We start from the raw sequence: 21,169 nt of genomic DNA on the forward strand, positions 1-21,169 counted from the left end.
TTTTACAACGCAAGTCGTTACAACGACTTGCGTTGGGGGGCGCTGGATAGTGAATAGTTTAATTTACTATTCCAACTCCAGTCCCCGTGGATAGTAGGGAAGGTTTTGGATAGTAAATTAAACTATTCCCTATCCTACAGCTCCCCCCCAGTGCAAGCCGTTGTAACGACTTGCGTTGTAAAAGTAGCGTGGTAAAGGTAGTGCGTGGTAAAAGTTGCGTTGTAAACGCTGTTCCCCCTACTGTACAGTAATACAATGATGGATGCAGTAGCCAGGGCATAGGAGTGTGCAAGGAATTCTGAGTGTGCAAAGTCTGCCAATGAAACAGGCTTGTGTGTGCTCGCTTCCTTTGTAGTGGGTGTCAGCCTCCTGACTGTGCCAATTTAATAGGAGAGTGTCCAGAGTATGCCATGGGCCTGGGTGTGAGGGTGCAGAATCTGCCGTGGTATTGGGCGTGAGCATGCAGAGAATGCTGTGGTATTGGATATGAGCCTGCAGACTCTGCCATGTATTGGGTATAAGCATGCAGAGTCCATTGTGGTATTGGATAAGAGCCTGCAGAATAAGCCATGGTGTGAGCATGCACAGTATTCAATGGTTAGGAGTGTGAGCGTGCAAAGTCTGCAATGTTATTGGTTGTGAGCGTGCATAGTCTGTTGTGATAACGGGCGTGAGCCTGCAGAATGAGCCATAGGGTGAGCATGCAGAGAATGCAACAGTGAGGGTGTGAGCGAGCGAAGTCTGCTGTTCTATTGTGTGTGAGCATGCAGAAAATACTTTGGTGGTGGGTGTGAGCATGCAAAGTGTGCTATGTTATCAGTTGTGAGCATGCAGAGAGCACCATGGTTAGGAGTGTAAGCATGCAGAGTCTATCATGATATTGGGTGCGAGCATGCTGAATCTTCCAATTTTTTCGGGTGTGAGCATGCAGAGTATGCCATGGTACTGGATGTGAGCATGCCTAAAGTGCCATGGTATTGGGTGGAAGCATGCAAAGAGCACCATGGTATTGGGTGCGAGTATACAGAATGTGCCCTGGTCTTGGATGTGACCGTGCAGGAGTGCCATAGTTGAGGGTGCAAGCGTGCAGAGTTTTCAATGATGTTCGGGAAGAGCTTGCAGAGTATGCCATGGTATGGCGTGTAGAGAGTGCCATGGTATTGGGTGCATGTATACAGAATGTGCCCTGGTCTTGGATGTGACCGTGCAGGAGTGCCATAGTTGAGGGTGCAAGCGTGCAGAGTTTTCAATGATGTTCGGGAAGAGCTTGCAGAGTATGCCATGGTATAGAGTGTAGAGAGTGTCATGCTATTGTGTGCAAACGCGTAGAGAGCACCATGGTATTGGGTGCGAGTATTCAGAATGTGTCATGGTCTTGGATGTGACTGTGCAGGAGTGCCATAGTTGGGGGTGCAAGCGTGCAGAGTTTTCAATGATGTTGAGGAAGAGCTTGCAGAGTATGCCATGGTATCGCGTAGAGAGTGCCATGGTATTGTGTGCAAACGCATAGAGAGAACCATGGTATTGGGTGCGAGTATACAGAATGTGCCATGGTCTTGGATGTGACCATGCAGAGAGTGCCATAGTTGGTGTGCAAGCGTGCAAAGTTCACCATGATGTTGGGGTAGAGCTTGCAGAGTATGCCATGATATCACGTGTAGAGAGTGTCATGGTATTGTGTGCAAACACGCAGAGAGAACCATGATATTGGGTGCGAGTATACAGAATGAGCCATGGTCTTGGATGTTACCGTGCAGGAGTGCCATAGTTGAGAGTGCAAGCGTGCAGAGTTTTCAATGATGTTGGGCAAGAGCTTGCAGAGTATGCCATGGTATGGCGTGTAGAGAGTGCCATGGTATTGGGTGCATGTATACAGAATGTGCCATGGTCTTGGATGTGACCGTGCAGGAGTGCCATAGTTGAGGGTGCAAGCGTGCAGAGTTTTCAATGATGTTGGGGAAGAGCTTGCAGAGTATGCCATGGTATCGCGTGTAGAGAGTGCCATGGTATTGTATGCAAACGCGTAGAGAGAACCATGGTATTGGGTGCGAGTATACAGAATGTGCCATGGTCTTGGATGTGACCATGCAGAGAGTGCCATAGTTGGTGTGCAAGCGTGCAAAGTTCACCATGATGTTGGGCAAGAGCTTGCAGAGTATGCCATGGTATAGCGTGTAGAGAGTGCCATGGTATTTGGTGCATGTATACAGAATGTGCCATGGTCTTGGATGTGACCGTGCAGGAGTGCCATAGTTGAGGGTGCAAGCGTGCAGAGTTTTCAATGATGTTGGGGAAGAGCTTGCAGAGTATGCCATGGTATCGCGTGTAGAGAGTGCCATGGTATTGTATGCAAACGTGTAGCGAGAACCATGGTATTGGGTGCAAGTCTACAGAATGTGCCCTGGTCTTGGATGTGACTGTGCAGGAGTGCCATAGTTGAGGGTGCAAGCGTGCAGAGGTTTCAATGATGTTGGGGAAGAGCTTGCAGAGTATGTCATGGTATCGCGTGTAGAGAGTGTCATGCTATTGTGTGCAAACGCACAGGGAGAACCATGGTATTGGGTGCGAGTATACAGAATGTGCCCTGGTCTTGGATGTGACGGTGCAGGAGTGCCATAGTTGGGGGTGCAAGCATGCAAAGTCTGCCATGATGTTGGGGTAGAGCTTGCAGAGTATGCCATGATATCACGTGTAGAGAGTGTCATGGTATTGTGTGCAAACACGCAGAGAGAACCATGATATTGGGTGCGAGTATACAGAATGAGCCATGGTCTTGGATGTTACCGTGCAGGAGTGCCATAGTTGAGGGTGCAAGCGTGCAGAGTTTTCAATGATGTTGGGGAAGAGCTTGCAGAGTATGCCATGGTATGGCGTGTAGAGAGTGCCATGGTATTGGGTGCATGTATACAGAATGAGCCATGGTCTTGGATGTGACCGTGCAGGAGTGCCATAGTTGAGGGTGCAAGCGTGCAGAGTTTTCAATGATGTTGGGGAAGAGCTTGCAGAGTATGCCATGGTATCGCGTGTAGAGAGTGCCATGGTATTGTATGCAAACGTGTAGCGAGAACCATGGTATTGGGTGCAAGTCTACAGAATGTGCCCTGGTCTTGGATGTGACTGTGCAGGAGTGCCATAGTTGAGGGTGCAAGCGTGCAGAGTTTTCAATGACGTTGGGGAAGAGCTTGCAGAGTATGCCATGGTATCGCGTGTAGAGAGTGTCATGCTATTGTGTGCAAACGCACAGAGAGAACCATGGTATTGGGTGCGAGTATACAGAATGTGCCATGGTCTTGGATGTGACGGTGCAGGAGTGCCATAGTTGGGGGTGCAAGCATGCAAAGTCTGCCATGATGTTGGGGTAGAGCTTGCAGAGTATGCCATGATATCACGTGTAGAGAGTGCCATGGTATTGTGTGCAAACGCGTAGCGAGAACCATGGTATTGGGTGCAAGTCTACAGAATGTGCCCTGGTCTTGGATGTGACTGTGCAGGAGTGCCATAGTTGAGGGTGCAAGCGTGCAGAGGTTTCAATGATGTTGGGGAAGAGCTTGCAGAGTATGCCATGGTATCGCGTGTAGAGAGTGTCATGCTATTGTGTGCAAACGCACAGAGAGAACCATGGTATTGGGTGCGAGTATACAGAATGTGCCCTGGTCTTGGATGTGACGGTGCAGGAGTGCCATAGTTGGGGGTGCAAGCATGCAAAGTCTGCCATGATGTTGGGGTAGAGCTTGCAGAGTATGCCATGATATCACGTGTAGAGAGTGCCATGGTATTGTGTGCAAACGCGTAGCGAGAACCATGGTATTGGGTGCAAGTCTACAGAATGTGCCCTGGTCTTGGATGTGACTGTGCAGGAGTGCCATAGTTGAGGGTGCAAGCGTGCAGAGGTTTCAATGATGTTGGGGAAGAGCTTGCAGAGTATGCCATGGTATCGCGTGTAGAGAGTGTCATGCTATTGTGTGCAAACGCACAGAGAGAACCATGGTATTGGGTGCGAGTATACAGAATGTGCCCTGGTCTTGGATGTGACGGTGCAGGAGTGCCATAGTTGGGGGTGCAAGCATGCAAAGTCTGCCATGATGTTGGGGTAGAGCTTGCAGAGTATGCCATGATATCACGTGTAGAGAGTGCCATGGTATTGTGTGCAAACGCGTAGCGAGAACCATGGTATTGGGTGCAAGTCTACAGAATGTGCCCTGGTCTTGGATGTGACTGTGCAGGAGTGCCATAGTTGAGGGTGCAAGCGTGCAGAGGTTTCAATGATGTTGGGGAAGAGCTTGCAGAGTATGCCATGGTATCGCGTGTAGAGAGTGTCATGCTATTGTGTGCAAACGCACAGAGAGAACCATGGTATTGGGTGCGAGTATACAGAATGTGCCCTGGTCTTGGATGTGACGGTGCAGGAGTGCCATAGTTGGGGGTGCAAGCATGCAAAGTCTGCCATGATGTTGGGGTAGAGCTTGCAGAGTATGCCATGATATCACGTGTAGAGAGTGCCATGGTATTGTGTGCAAACGCGCAGAGAGAACCATGATATTGGGTGCGAGTATACAGAATGAGCCATGGTCTTGGATGTGACCGTGCAGGAGTGCCATAGTTGAGGGTGCAAGCGTGCAGAGGTTTCAATGATGTTGGGGAAGATCTTGCAGAGTATGCCATGGTATCACGCATAGAGAGAACCATGGTATTGGGTGCGAGTATACAGAATGTGCCATGGTCTTGGATGTGACCATGCAGAGAGTGCCATAGTTGGTGTGCAAGCGTGCAAAGTTCACCATGATGTTGGGGTAGAGCTTGCAGAGTATGCCATGATATCACGTGTAGAGAGTGTCATGGTATTGTGTGCAAACGCGCAGAGAGAACCATGATATTGGGTGCGAGTCTACAGAATGTGTCATGGTCTTGGATGTTACCGTGCAGGAGTGCCATAGTTGAGGGTGCAAGCGTGCAGAGTTTTCAATGACGTTGGGGAAGATCTTGCAGAGTATGCCATGGTATCGCGTGTTGAGAGTGCCATTGCATTGGGATAGAACATGCAGAGAGCGCTATGGCTGCCTTACCTTTGCTAGTTTCTCTCCATCCTCTCTCTTCACCGCCCGTTCATGAGCCGAGTCCACCTAAGGGCAGAAAGAAAAACCGAGTTCCCATTAATCAGCACCGATAAGAACAGGCCTCTCACATTCATTGCTTAATCAATATGGAAACACTCGTAAATCACCAGCTATCAATCGCTCCAGTCAATGCCGTTCTCATTAAATCCAAGCAAGCGACTGTGACTGTTTTACAAACTCTGTCATGGTCAGACTAGCGAACACAAAGACTGGACCACAGAAAGCATCTCTCCACTCCACTGCAGGTACTGCCTTGGGACCCCGGGAGGCCTCCCCCAGCCCACAGCAGATGCCTTGGGGCTGAATACAACACTCCCTCCCCACCATCAACTGTGACAGACGGGAAACATCCTTTACGACGCAACTTTTACCACGCAGTGCCTTTACAACGCAGGTTTTTCAACGCAAGTCATTACAACAAATTGCGCTGGGGGGTGCTCTAGGATAGGTAATAGTTTAATTTACTATCCAACACCTTCCCTACTATCCACGGGGACAGGAGTTGGAATAGTAAATTAAACTATTCACTATCCAGCGCCGCCCAACGCAAGTCGTTGTAACAACTTGCGTTGAAAAACATGCGTTGTAAAGGCATGCGTGGAAAAAGCATGCGTTGTACCAACGTACACCCATGACAGACAGGACTGGACAGGCCATTCTGCAACTCTGGCAGGTACTGCATTGCGTTACTTTGCATCAGGGGGGCATCTCATGGTGGCCCATGGGCGTTCTCTCACACTAACAGCCATAGTTTTTTAAGCAAAGCTCTATCTACTAACATTTGTTGATAGGGATTTGTGCCAAAAATGTACTCCTCCTTGAGGGGAAAATTAGAAAAAAGTTTTATTTTCTCCAAATTTTTCCAACTTTGCATGTGTGCTGCACTGTACATCGCACATACCAAGTGGGAACATTTTATAGTAAGCCTAAGCATAGTAATTTGTAGTGGAAGGTTACCCCTCCAGTACAGAACCGATACTAGACCCATGAAGATGCTTTTGCACTTTGGTGCGAAGCTGTGTGTGTGTGTGTGTGTGACTCTCGGTAGCCAAACTGTGTGATATGGCACTAGTGTCCTGCTCTCTCACACAGCACAGAAACTTAGAACAGAAGACCTGAGACAATTGCCTAGAATTCTGGTCCCATTGACAATTTGGCCTTTAACAACCCAAAATCCATGTCACTTTGAAAAGAGCTACAAAGAGGACTGCTCAGCAAAGCAGCAGCTAGTGTGTGTTGGAACTTTCTATAGATTAAAACTAACTTGGAAGTGCTGTATACAGGAAATACAGGAACATGACTTAAAAGGGGGTGAGGAGGGAAGGACAGCTTGACACTGAGTATTGTTCAATATGGAAGAAAGAGAGGGGTGGTTAGGATTGCAGATAGACTGGTGACCAAAAGGAGTAGGGGGTAATTATTGCAGTCAATGAGGTGACCCTTAAAGAGATGGGTCTTCTGTTCCTTTCCAATAACAGAGGAGATGGTGGAAGCCAGATAAGATTAGCAGGATATTGCCCCAATCCAGGTGAAAGAGCTTCGGGGTTTCGCTGTCATTCTATGATAATGTGTAAAATATTAGGAAGTAGATGTAACAAGCATTGGTAAAGCGAATGATTGAAAGTAAAATAGAAAAAAATGCTAAGACGCGGCCAGTATTGAAAGTGTCATAGCACTTTAAAAAAAAGTCATGCTCAACCATGCTGCACAGCAGCACAGCTGCTGTACAACATAGCTAAAAGAAAATCACTGACAAAGCCAATAGATCTCGGATAGGTAAGACCTATTGGCTTTGCCAATGCTTGTTTATATTAAGGGAATATCGGTGTGGTTTTTAACATGCTGTAAATGGCAAAGGCTCTTAAAGATGAAAGGCTGAACTGTCGCTCCAAGAATTCAAATGTATGACCTGCAGATCAAATTTAGGGGCTTATTACGATGTTGGTCGGAGTTGCCTCCGACTGACACCGTCTCGGTACCGACAGATCTCCGGTTACCAGTTCCACTTGCCTGATTATGATGTGACAGAACACTGTTGGGTTGCACACTTACTTTTCTCTATGGGAGCTGATGTTACGACTGTAAACCGGCTGTAAATACAGACTCTGATAGAAAATTGAGTGTGTGTGTAAATCCTTGCACCCTGTGGTAGGCACCCTAGGTACCCATTCACCACCAACTACTGGCCACAGCATCACGGGGGCACTGTTAGGGGCCCCAAAGTTGCTTTCTGTGTTGGAAAGGACCGTACGGAAAGGCTGTGGGAAACTGACATCGTAATCCCCACGGCGTAAACGCCGTCCTTAGGGGATTATGGTGCAGTTCCCGACTGTCCACAAGACTGTGAGAGCCACTTGGAACTGTGTCAGAATGACCGGCCGGTTTACGTTCCGACCTCTGACATTGTAATCGAGCGGTTGACCCGCAAACCGACTGTGTCGGTCAAAAAGCCTCCGACTAGGAGTCAGTGGCTTTCTGACCGACATCGTAATCAGCCCCTAAATGTATGTAGTGCATACTTAACACTCTAAAAATCTTTGCTAGTTAGCTGTAACCGAATGGTACTTATTTCATCAGCATTATAAAAAATCTAAAGGATCAACTTTTTCTCTTCTCCCCATGCCTCTTTAACCTCCTAGTAAAACCTCGATCTTTGCAGCCTGGCCTGAACCCCTTACGCAATATCGCTAACATAAATATGGGTGTTGGCTTTCACTCACTAATATCAGACAAACTCCACTAAAACGAAATTCTGTGGCATGGCTGTTGGCTGATGTTAGTTAAAACTTCTGTTACGAGTCACAATCTCGTTCACAAACCACACAAGTCAAGAAAAATGTTTGTTGTGCGGTACCAGTGCTTCTACGCTAATTGCCAGCAAAAGGGATGCACTGTAACTAAATTAAAAGCCTTTTCAGACAAATGTTTATCATGGAAATAAAGCCCCAAGATCACCAGTTATTCATAAATGTGTTGCACTATCTTAAGTCGTGGTATTTTCTTATAACTCGGAACTGATGTAGTGGTGGGTAGAGATGTGTGAGACAAGAGGATATGTTCACCTGCCTGGCCATGCCATTTTGGCAAAAATTGACAAATGGTGTTAAGAGGCAAGAGCAGAGCTTGTGTACTCTGGAAAATGGGCAGCTGCAGGGATCTCCACCCAGCCAATAGCATCTGACCTAGCAGTCTTAACCCCTTCGCTGCGGGGGTAATTCCCCCGCTGTGCTGGGGGGTAGGGGGGCGCGCACGGCGCTCCTGTGCTCATGACGAGCTGAGCTCGTCACAGGTGCACCGGCTCCCGCGGAACGCTCAGCACAGCAGGGGAATTCTCCCCGCACCTGAGCGTTCCATGGCTCATGACGAGCTGAGGTCGTCATGAGCACCGGGCCTCATGACGAGCTCAAGAGAGCAGGCCCTATTGTTAGGTTGAGGAAGCGAACAATTTATCGTTATTATTTTTTTTTAATCAGAGGGGTTAGAACAGAACTTGACACAGTGTCCTGTGAGGTGAACCTACGCCGGATCACACAATGCAGTGGAGAAGGGAAGCTTAGATTAGAAAACAATCCTATGCCTCTAGTGTTCATAGCTTAATCAAGTCTACCTGATATTTCCATCCAAACGAATACTAAGCATATAAAAAAAAAAAAGGATAGGACACGGAACGCAGAGAACATAAAAACATATTTTGTTCAGAAAGCGCGTTCGATGCAATTTCACGAAGCTTTTTACATTTAAGTTTATTAGCACTATGGCAATCCTTGATGAACTCCGGTCGGATGAACACTTATGGATCAGCGCATTTGATGCAATTTCACAAAGCTTTTTACATTTAAGTTTATTAGCACTACGTCAATCCTTGATGAACTCCCGTCAGGTGATGGCATTTGGATCAGCGCGTTCAATGCAATTTCATGCAGCTTTTTACATTTAAGTTTACTAGCACTACGGCAATCCTTGATGAACCCCGTTGGGTGAAGGCGTTTAGTTCAACAACAAGATCACACAGGAAGAAAAGCTGACATTTCAAAAAACATGGACGGAAACAAAAGACAAAAACAGTGCGCTTAAACAAACTGACATGCACAAAAGGGCAACACTACAAATAATAGGGCCATGCTCCATGGAAGGGGTTGAGACACATGAAGAAGGGGCATATAACAAAAATTGACCACAGAGAAGCAAGTCTTTGCGAAGGACATGCAAAGCAACACATAAAAAGCGATAGACGGGCTGTAAGCCCTCAGAGTAGATACCACATGTATTGAAGAGACACGTGCTGCCTAGGCGGAACCAAAAACAGTTGTGGCAAAAATGTTACTGTAAAAAAAGTCATGACTAACATATCTATTGAAAATACAAAAATGTAGATGTAACAAAATACATGTTTACTACTAATTTGTGACTTTTTGATAGATACAGATTAACTTTGAAACTAAGCCCTGAATGTTTCTTTTACCTTATCCCTAATCTTTGTTCTTTTACATTTAATTGTATGTGCCAATTTGGAAGGTGGCCACCTCCTACGACACCCTTCTTCGCAGTGGTTAATTTGTAAAAAGAAAGTGCCAGGGCCCACCTAATTTCTCAGGAAGGGTTCAGGACATCCACTGCCCCTGCTTGGTCTGCCAACTTCCTCTTCCAGGACTTACTAGTAACCATCCCACTGATACAAGTCTGATGTTTTACACTATTGCAAGCCACTGTGAGCTGTAACAATAGACTAGATAAGTTAGTTCGCTATGTTTTTCAATATATGGAAATGTGAAACACGTTGGTGGTGTTAAAAGAAGTGAGACAGCACAACCGTATGGTGGATTGTCATGATAAAGTGCTGGTGTTTGTAAATAAGTGATGGTGCCAAGATCTGGCAAACACTGCCACAAATTAAGCACCACTTCTCCAACACCTTTTTCATACCCTCTTCCTTATATACTCACTCACGCCTTACTCTACTCCTCATACCCTAACCTTAAGAACATCCCTTACTACTAACTTTTTTCACAACTTTTTTTAACCTGTTTGGTAGATTTTAATGTTTTTTAGTCTTATGTTCCACAATTTCATCACTTATTTTGTTAATCTTTTTGAGTCTTTTTTTTTTTACACAACAAACCCATTCCAATGTCAAGTTTGAGGAGGTAGAGCTTTACTTTACTCATTTGACTTTTTAATATAAACGGCCTTATAGAGTCTTTGGCAGGTGATATACTAGGTAACAAACACGATGGAAGTCTTGTCTGCCATATTACAAATGCACTTGTATTATGTTAGAAGGGATATCTGCCATGTTTTGACTGATCATCCTGTACACCAAACTTTAAACAAGGCTCACTATTTTGAAGAAGAAGTTGCTGTAAAGAATGAAAATGAATGCTTTGGTGCTAGTGGGCTGCTGAGGTGAGGGTTACTTCTTTTTGGATAAGCAATCTGCTAAGTGTGCTATTACTATTTGTGGAAAATGGAAATTCAGTTTTGGCTTGGGTTACTTTCAGATATGTGCTTCAAATCCAGCTGTGAATGTGGGTGAGGTAGACCTTGTGCCATTTGATGGTGTGTCTAGTACTGAGACTTCTCAAGTAGGTTTGCATGTCAGGAGCCTGTTGATGAGTGTTGATGCCTTTGTTTTGGAGTTGAATTCTTGGGGGATCCTTGTAGAGCTATATTTCTTCAAACAAGAGGGATCCATGAAGCACAGCAAAGATGACTGGTAGTTTCTGGGATTATTTAGGCACCCATCTGGTGGAATTGATGAAGCTTTGATTGACAGTCAGTGACTCGCTGAAATAATGTGCCTGAGAATCTCGCACGAGTCTCCAGAATATGAGTCGGTGTGTGATGGTCAGAGGGTCGATGTCTGCAGGGAGGCCGATCAATAGGTGGAGGCTGCTTCACTTGGGAGCAGTAGGGCGCCATCCATGATTTGAATGGTTGCAAACTCTCTGCAGCATCAGCACCTAAACCTGGACTGATATTCTTACATGGGATGGGGAGTCCCAAGGATTGTGCAACCGAATGGAAGCAGCTTTTTCATTCATCTTTAGCTGATGTGTAATCTGTCTAAGCTTGGACTGCTGGTCTGGGTCCTTAGTAGGATCACTTTTGTTTTGAGTGTGTCAGCGAATACGTCTTGAGATGGGGCGGTTTTGACTGTGTTGTGGATACGTGCAAGTGATTGTCTGGAGGCGGGATTCCACCGGGAAGGTCTTTGTTTGAAAGTAGCCTGAAGATGGCCTGCGTGGGGATGTTTGGTTGGTGGTTCGTGAGTTAGGTTGACAGATTTTCACCATTTTATCTTCTGTGTGGAGAGCTGGTTGATATAATTGAAGTTATCTAGAAGTGAGGCATGCGTGGTCCAGGAAGGAGTTGCTACAATTTTTGATTATTATGAGCAGCGCCTTGCAATTGATGCCACCATCTTGGCTGATCTATCATTTGTTGCCTTGTATGTTGTGATAATGTATATTGGAGTCTTGAGTTGTGTGAATGTGTTTTGCACATGGGCGTTCTCCATTTTGACCCTTGCATGGGGGCGGAGTGTGTGTTATCAGTGACATATTTGAAGTATCCGCATGTGGAGGAATTTGGCTTGCTGGAAAGGTTTTCAAAGCGGCATTGACTTCTATGTCGGTTTTAAGATTTGAATTTTAGGCTCTGAAAAGATTTCTGAAGTTGGCTGCAGAATGAAATTTAGTTTCTAGCACCTTGAGATCTTGCAGTGAGTCCATCGGGGCGTCCTCACAGAAGCTGAAGTTTAGCTTGTAAGCTTCTGGTGGCTGCAGTAACTCAGATGCATGGGCAATAAGAGGGGGAGAGGTGGAGAGAGACAGCTAGAGGCATCATGGGACGGCAACGGGTCATTCATGAAGTTATGACGATAGGTTGCGGATGTGATGACCAGCGTGCTGAGGAGGTACATGAAGGCTTGTTCATTTTCTTTGAGGTTGAGTCATCAAAGAGGTTAAAGACACCAAGACATGTTCTGTTGGAGTTGGAGTGATGGATAGATTCAGAAATGAGGAGGTCAGATGATTATTGGATGAAGATGATGCTGGGTCCAGGAGGTCATTAGATCTGCTAGATTGTGGGTACCAGGAAAGTGGAGAGTGGGAGGTAGAAAGTGTGGAACTAAATTGAAATGATGACGACAGAGGTTTGAAGGGTTTATGGAAAAGTGCAAGAGTCCCTTCCCGCTTTATAAATGTGCTTGATGTGTTGTATTCTGTATCTTAAGAGAATGAAGAGGTTAAGGGTGTTGAAAGCAAGGGGTTAGTCAGCTCCAAGTAATCGATGTATATATTTATGCACATATGTATGTGTATTGGTGTAGCACTAACATATTGAACCATAGAGCTCCGCATAGTAATGATGGCTGTGTCGCGATTATGCATGGTGATGGGGTCTGCGGCATGTATGGCATTGAATACTGCCCAGCGTGTGGTAACTGGCAAGATGTATAGTGTCTGCTGAGCGGGTGGTGTGACTGGGATGTGGGTGAGAGTGCTGTGGATGGTAGTGTGAGAATGGTAAGTGCAGGTGTGTGATGTGTCTGTTAGTGTGCGAGAGGATGGGGAGTTTGCAAAGAGTGTGGGGGGTCAGGCACATGGCGACGGCTCACCTGGGACCAGAGATCCAGGGCTAAGGAGCCCTTTTCAGGTGGTACATCAATGGCCGAGCAACATTTATCCTTGCCTCAACCACACTTAATCTGCTGAGTGACCCCAATTCCTCTGACCCTTACTGCTTGTTGTCAGTGGAGTCAAGGCGCATCCAGGAGTGGCCTGTGCAGGTAAGAGCGGTGGGGCGGGATGGGTATCTCGACAAATGAAGACAAGGGAAAATTAAATAAATATGAAATTTTCCCTAGTAGTCGTCTGTTGAGTCCTGCCCGCCCCACCACGCCGCTCCACCAGTCTTACCTGCATGGGCCACTCCTGTGTGCATCGCTGCCACCCAATGCTGCCCCTACTGAACCCACAGCAGGAGTACGCGGACTTTGAGAACACCCTCTTAGCCATGGACTGCATCTTCTGGAAACCACTGTGAGAACATTGTTAGGAACATGGACTCAGCTCCTATACATTACACATATTAAATAAAGCCTTACAGGTCTGTTTGCCTTGTGTAACTTTTACTTTCATTTTGCATAATAATGGAATTTTTGCATTGTTCCCTGTGGAGAGTTCCCTTCATGCACTGCATTGTTTATCGCTTCCTTTAGCTCCACCGTGCTGTGCAAGAGCCTGGTGCACAGACTCACATCTTCCTAGTATCACACGTAAGCCCTTGTGGTACCACTCTCCAACTCTGCACCATGGCCATCCCCCAAGAGAGGTTGGGCTCCACTCGGTCACATTTTAGGGTGAGGATCCCAGTCCAAATCCCCCAGTAGCCTCCAACACTCAGCACTTAACTCTCTGTTGAACTATCCTTGTTTGCCCCTTCACCCCCATAGAAGGCAGCAAGGCAGGAATCCAGCTACACACAGTTTACCACCAGGAAGTGCCAACCCTCTGATTCCCATGTGATCAATGGAAATTTCAAACAAAGATGTTCACTTTTCATTAGCATATTGAGATATGAATAGTTGGACAGCCAATCAGGTTAATCAAGATGCAACTCATCTCTTCTAGTAAATAAATGCTCTGGAATCTTCTAGAAAACAGAGCTCTTTCACAGAACTGGCAACGTGCAGAGGAGGAACTCTTTAGAGAGTGGTATAGGAAGGCCACTGCAGTTATGCAGCAATGGAGGATCAAAATATGTGGCAAGTCAAGAGAAATTATGCGGTACATCTGGATTCAGTATCATTTAGCTATTTTGTCATTTTAATACAATTAGTACAATCTGGGCAGAACTATCACCCCATTGGTACTAGTTTAAAACCTGAATATTGCGAACAGCAATTGGAAGCGGACCGATAACTTTTGCAAATAGTTTGACACTGCGCAGCACCACGCGAGGCACTTTTTTGCGACTTTTGATTAGTCTGGGCAGGACACAATTATCTTTGTTGCAACCTGCAGACTGTGCAGCACATGGTGAATTATGCGGCCGGTATAGTGGATTCAATATTATGCAGAAAATGCAGCACCTGCTGAATCCCATAATTCCAGTGGCTAAGGCGTTATGATGGAGGAAGGATAGAACTGAGAGAAGGGGGCGATTGGGAGATAGCGCTGATAGATTAATCTGCTAATACCATTACTGACCTTGGAGCTGATCAATAATGCAATTTATTGCCCTTTATCCAGCTTATGACTCTTGCCTGCGGCTCGAGCCTGCGAGACTGATAAGAATGAATAAATAGCATTATTGACCCGTTCCAATGTCAATAATGCTACAGTAATAAGTATTTTAACACTCACCAGTCGGAACCAGGTGGTAGTTTACATGTACCCCTGCAGCGGTGTAATTTCCGGTAAGTCGCATAGGAGAAACATTTGCGTCCCTAATGTTTGTTCTATCTACAGCCATCTCACGAGATCTGGGACGGGTTCCAGTGTAACATAGCAGGTCAGGTCTAGGGAAGGAGAACTTCTCTTTTCAAAATAGATATTGGGCTACACAGATAGGAGTCTGGGCCAATGAGACTGTGTGAGGTGCCCCGCTGGGACATGCTCCTTGCCAGACGCGAAGATCTTCTTACACACTTTGTGGTTGCAGCATCATCATCCGCAGAACAGTGGGCGCCCTTACCTGATGCCAGCCTGTTGGGTAGACCTTCCTGTTTAAAGCAAGAGAGCATTATACTCCTTGTGAGCAGGACCACCAGACCCAACCCCTCTTGGACTAAGCCATGTATACCTGCCTTGGCAGGCTGAATTTACTCTCCGCACTGGAAGAGGGACACATTTAACCTCCACAGGTCCGGAAGTAGAAGACGTTCTATACCAACCCAATCCTTGACCAGAGATGCCGTCCATGAGGATCTGGGAGTCCAGGACATTCTACGTGTGCACCTTGGACTGAATATGCAGCCCCCTTCTTTCATATGTCTCTCTCTCCAACTTTATATTTGGTCCTGTTTGTTTATAATGAACTCGAAGGACTGCTGAGCCCGGGATTACCGCAGTAAGGTACCTCTGATCGCTTAATGGTTGGGTTGAGCACTTCATTCCAGTCTCCTCTGAGTAGCACCTCTGTTTTGGGTCTCTAAGAAGGGTCTGATCTAGGTAATTAAATTAATTGTGTACATTCTTATTTATTTCTATATGCTGGCATTACAATCACCTTCTCCGCAGTCCTTTCACCTGTCACCGCCACCCACATTCCATCATTTCAGCCTTCACATCGCCAAATGCATGGGGTGCTGATGGTGCATGAAAATCATAACCTCTGTTGCCTCTCGCGTCTGAGATGGGGTAGTTTGTATCTCCCCATTTTTTGCCCAGCTTCTTAGTTTGCTCCACTTTGATATAGGCACTATGAAGCAGGGCATTGTCTGCATCCTTACTCCTTGATGCACCAAGTATCAGAATCAAATATAATTCTGTCTCATTTGGAATCTTGCATGCAAGCTGTCTGTAGTCTGTATGTTAATGGATCAGTTAATGGTCCTCTTCCTCAGGATGTGCTCCACTTCGAGGTCTCCATGGAGTAGGCACACACTTAGAGGGTCTGATTCACAAAGAGATTCATGGCTGGCAAATTTACAAGTGTGGAGTCTTAGCACTTGGGGCAGAGTCATGGTGGAATCTCCGCATTGAGCACTGCCGCGCGGAGATTCTGCCCCAAGTGTGGAGACTTCGCATTTGTAACTTTACGGGACGTAAGTCCCTTTGTGAATCTGGCCCTGAGTAATTTTGTAGGTGTCTCAGTTTCTTCCATGTATCCAGTTACCCTCCTCTCTTGGGAAACGGCCTTAACAACACAGGCTGAGCCACACGTGCTGTTGCCACGCAAGACGAACCACGCATATGCCTCAACCACGCAGGTCTAGACACTGGAATGGGCAGGCAGAAAGAAGAAGGATCGGGAGAGGACGCGGTCAGGTAAGTGAGGTTGCGGCTGGGTTTTGGGAGGGCTGGGGGTAGTTTGTTGGGGTGGAGATAGTTTTTAGAGCTCAGGAGGAAGTCGGGATTATTTATTGGGCAGGGGCCTGGGTTTAGGGCTCAGGGCGGGGGAGGGCGTGGTACTTTTCAGGAGTGGGGACCAGTTTTTAGGGCTTAAGGCGGGGGGCTGGGGTCGGGGTAGTTTTTAGAGCGTGGGGTCAGTTTCTAGGGCTCAGGGTGGGGCGGGAAAGGGACAGTTTTCAGGGCTGGTGGCAGTTTTAGGCCTCAGGGCGTAAGGGGGGGGGCTGTCTTGAGGTAGTTACACGGGTCGGGGTCAGTTTGTAGGGCTCAGGGAGGGGGCTGGGGTCGGGGTAGTTTTTAGGGCGTGGGGACAGGTTTTATAGGGCTCAGGACGAGGCAGGGAAAAGGGACAGTTTTAAGGGCTGGGGCAGTTTTAGGCCTCAGGGCAGGGGGGCTTGTTCTGGGTAGTTTACAGGTGTAGGGGGTCATTTTTAGGGCTCGGGGTGGGGGGTCTGGGTTGTTTTGTAGGGTGTGGGGTCAATTTTTAGGGTTCAGGGCGGGGCAGGGGAAAAGGGACAGTTCACAGGATTGGGGGCAGGGGTGTGATCTTTATCACACATGTCGCTTTACCAATCATGTCTTTACCATGAAATTGAATGGTAAAGGCATGCGTGTTATAGCCATGCATGGTAAAGATGCAGTCGTGGTTGAGACCGTGTGGTTCATGCATGGGTTGTTGAGGCATGCGTTGTTGAGGCATGCGTTGTACCGTCATACAACCTCCTTTCTCTAAGCACTTACCTGCACCTGGTTGGTGAGGACCCCTGCTGCTGTACTATGTACTTAAATATGGTTATATTGTATTGTTTCTCCTTCCGTTTGAAGTGTGGGGGGCACTGCGACAAATCTCTAGCCATGTCTCACCTTATCTTCACCCCTACAGAAGCTTCTTGGGTATAGATGCACCAAAGGAAAAAACGGTCTTTTGCGACCAGTATTTTTGCATTTGGGATGCATCATCCCAAATGCAAAAATCGCAATTTAAGAAATCGCAAAATTGCGATTACTTAAATTGCGATTGCATTTAAGGAATCTCAAATCGAGATTCCTTAAATGCAATGCATCAAAGAAAACAAATTAGCGATTTCGCTAATAGGGGGAGCAAATTACCATGAAGTTAAACTTCATGGTAATTTGCCAAAACTTTGAAAAATGCACTAAAGTGCATTTTTCAAAGTTCTATTTTACACACACACATGCCCTTGGGGCATGTGTGTGTGCAAGATGTTCTCATATGCAGATTTCAGGGGTGCAACAGGGTGTCCTTTTGACACCCTGGCACCCTTGAAATTGCATTCTCAATTTGCGATTCTCTAATTGAGAATCGCAAATTGAGAATGTCTTCCCATTCATTCCTATGGGCCTCTAGGCCCATAGGAATGAATGGGGAGGTATTCCTTAATTGCGAGTCGCAATTTGCGAGTCGCAATTAAGGAATGTTTAGAAATGTTTAGAAATTGCTATTTGTTTTGCGATTTCTACATGCATAGCCTTTTGCTATTCCTTATTAGCGAATCCTTATTTTTCGCTAATAAGGAATCGAAAATGGCATTGTTGATGCATCTATACCTTAGTTTCTCCAGAATTCCCAGCTCCAAGTGTCGCTAAAAGAGCACATAATGCCCTTTCTATTTCATCCAATCCTTGGCTCTTGCTGGCTGAAAAATATTTTCTTTGTTGCTATTTCTGAGCCTTCTCATTTCACATGACCTACTTGTGAAATGCCCTCTTTGCAGGATTGCTGCCTGGAATTCTTTTAAGCATCCTTTGGTGACTCCCTTCTCAAACTCTCTAGGAGCTTGAATATTCCAGTTATTCCAGTTCAACCAATTCAGACCTTTTTTCAGAGAACGGGGCGTTTAATTCTGTGACCTGTAGGTGTGTTGTGAATATTGCAAGCCTGGCCTCAAAAAGCCCAAAAGGCCGGATTCCTATTGGTTAAAAAGCGGTTGCTTGTGACATGGGAACTACTTTATAGGCAGAAAGGTAAAACTTCCAGTGTGTGTCTTATTACTAACCTTACAGTGCCAAAGAACCACCAGTAAAGTACTTTTCTATTTTTCCAAGAGGAGCGGAAGTGATATCATGCAATCTTAGGCCCCTGATGATGTCACAGGATTAACCCCTTGTGTCACCCAAGTAGCCTTGTTTATTTTCTGTTTGTGCTGCTGCTTCCCGGTCCCTGAGATCCAGCAGTGGTGCTGGAACAATGTTCAGAGTAGGGGCGCTGCCATCAATGTTACATCACAGAAGTCCTAGGGATTGTGAAGTGTAGCAAATGTGCCACGCTCATTCATCCAGAGAGTGGTAAGGGCGTGGTATGTAGCTGGTGCTTCATTTTGGAGCACTGGTGTGTTAGTGCATTGTCATTTACAGAAAACACATTTTCCGTTGAAATGGTCACTAAATTTGCATAGACATGCAGTTTTACTGGTAAAACTAAATGGCCGAAAAACAATATTGCACTGACATCTGGTTTCAGCGAATATTTATCATTTGCGCATCACCAAGTCAAGTGTCTTGATTTGTTTTGATCGGATTAACCTCTTCCGTGCTCATGATGGCCCCCGGCTGTCCGACGTCACGGTGGGCGTGTGCTAACGACGGCCGGGGGCCATCCGAATCCCGCCCACTTATTAATTCTCCCACACAGTGCCAAAGGGGTGGAAATTCCCTTTGGAACCGTGACCTAAGATTTATCACTTATAGCACAAGCAACACAATCTCGTATATGATACTCAATATCCTTGTCCACCCCGGGCCACCAAAACAATATCACAACCTTCTCTTCATTGCTCTCATGCCAATATGTCTTTCATGTCTCAACCTCAAATTTCTCTCTCTCAGCACCTATGGGACTCTAAAAAATCAGGTCTCCTTAAGCATCCATCACTCACAGTTAATCAAATACGTGTTTAAACACATTCAATTAAAGACCCTTACTCGTCTCCACCCATCCCTTTTTAGGTCTCGGCTAGAAACGCGCGAAGCGCGTTCTCGCCAGAGAACTATAGTGATCGTTTCAGCCGACAAAATACGACAAAAGGAGACAAGAGCTGTGCACGCGCGCAGCATTGTGAATAGGAGAGGGAGAGACAAGAGCTGGCCACGCGCGCATAGGATTTGGTCGCGCGCGTGAGTCAGTCTCCATTTTAGTTTCGGATCGCTCACGGCGCCAGCGTTTCCGCCGCGCGCCGATAACTGCTCTCTTCCTGCCCGGCTTCACGGAAGGCAGCATGCTTGGAGCCTGTAGGCGCCCCCTGTGCCCTGCTGACAGATGCGCTGCGCGTGGCCCTCGGCGCACAGGGCATTCCTCTCCCTGTCACTGGCTGGTGCGAGCGGTTCTTAGTCCCAGCGGAAGCCCCAAATGTATAGGCAGAGCAATCGAAGACGGTTGGCAGGCTGCCGGGAGAGAGACGCCATTGCTGTTTCTTCGTGAAAGTGTGAAAGTGCTGCTCAGGGCGGAGGTGGGCTGCGTGGGGATTTATCTCCGTTAGCCCCCTTGACTGTGTCCGGCCGTCTATCCGTCCTCTCGTTGCCCAGGGGCTCGGTGTAAGCGGCTGTGGACATGGCGTGCAGTGCCACTCTGAAGCGGCCCATGGAGTTTGAGGCCCTGCTTAGCCCCCAGTCCCAGTCCCCTAAGCGCAGGAGGTGCGCCCCGCTGCCTGGGTCCCCTGGGGGACATTCCCCGCAGCGGTGCGGTCTGACGCCTCACCCCAGGTAACTGCAGAGGAGGCTTAGCCCGGGTGGCACAGGAAAAGCGACGACATGGGGGTTATCCGGGGACAGCGATTTGGGTCAATGTGATTGATGGTGGTCTATCAAAGTGGGAGTAGAAAACCAGAATTCAATAGTAATTTATAGAAATTACCATCACCGCAGACGAAGCTCGAAATTCAATGTGTGTCCGTCTTCTAAATGAGCAATGCGGTTTTGTGGGGTGTGAGTGCAGGGCTTCACTGTTGGTTAATATTTTGGTGAGGGTAGGTGCACAGAGAGTTAAGTTTCTGGATGTAAGTATCGGCTGATGTCGAGCTCGGCACGGGGCTGACGCAGTTATTCACACAGCTCTGATGATGAACCTCGGGCACGGGGCTGACGTAGTTATTCACACAGCTCTGATGATGCACCTCAGGCACGGGGCTGACGCAGTTATTCACACAGCTCTGATGATGCACCTCAGGCACAGGGCTGACACAGTTATTCACACAGCTCTGCTGATGCACTTCAGGCAAGGGGCTGACACAGTTATTCACACAGCTCTGATGATGCACCTCAGGCAGGGGGGCACAGCTGTTATTATTCACACAGCTCTGATGATGCACCTCAGGCACGGGCTGACGCAGTTAATATTCACACAGCTCTGATGATGCACCTCAGGCACGGGCTGACACAGTTATTATTCACACAGCTCTGATGATGCACCTCAGGCAGGGGCTCACAGCTGTTATTCTTCACACAGCTCTGATGATGCACCTCAGGCACGGGGCTGACGCAGTTATTCACACAGCTCTGATGATGCACCCCAGGAAGGGGCTCACAGCTGTTATTATTCACACAGCTCTGATGATGCACCTCAGGCACGGGGCTGACGCAGTTATTATTCACACAGCTCTGATGATGCACCTCAGGCAGGGGCTCACAGCTGTTATTATTCACACAGCTCTGATGATGCACCTCGGGTACGGGGCTGACGCAGTTAATATTCACACAGCTCTGATGATGCACCTCAGGCAGGTGCTCACAGCTGTTATTATTCACACAACTCTGATGATGCACCTCAGGCACGGGGCTAACGCAGTTATTATTCACACAGCTCTGATGATGCACCTCAGGCACAGGCTCACAGCTGTTATTATTCACACAGCTCTAATGATGCACCTCAGGCACGGGCTCACAGCTGTTATTATTCACACAGCTCTGTTGCGCTCTCTAATACTCTTTACTAATAACTCTCTCCTACTCACTATCAACTTC

General features: G+C 47.0%; 1 protein-coding gene across 1 annotated transcript in view; it reads right to left on the minus strand.

Annotated features, from left to right (window-relative positions):
* RAB26 (RAB26, member RAS oncogene family) overlaps positions 1 to 21,169 on the minus strand; it is a 904,454-nt gene that overhangs the window by 35,586 nt on the left and 847,699 nt on the right. The window contains exon 7 of the mRNA XM_078664850.1: positions 5,064 to 5,120. Coding sequence (XP_078520976.1) covers positions 5,064 to 5,120 — 57 coding nt within the window. The remainder of the gene's footprint in view (positions 1 to 5,063; positions 5,121 to 21,169) is intronic.

The sequence above is a fragment of the Lissotriton helveticus genome, chromosome 10, assembly GCF_964261635.1.
Source record: "Lissotriton helveticus chromosome 10, aLisHel1.1, whole genome shotgun sequence".
Taxonomy (NCBI): domain Eukaryota; kingdom Metazoa; phylum Chordata; class Amphibia; order Caudata; family Salamandridae; genus Lissotriton; species Lissotriton helveticus.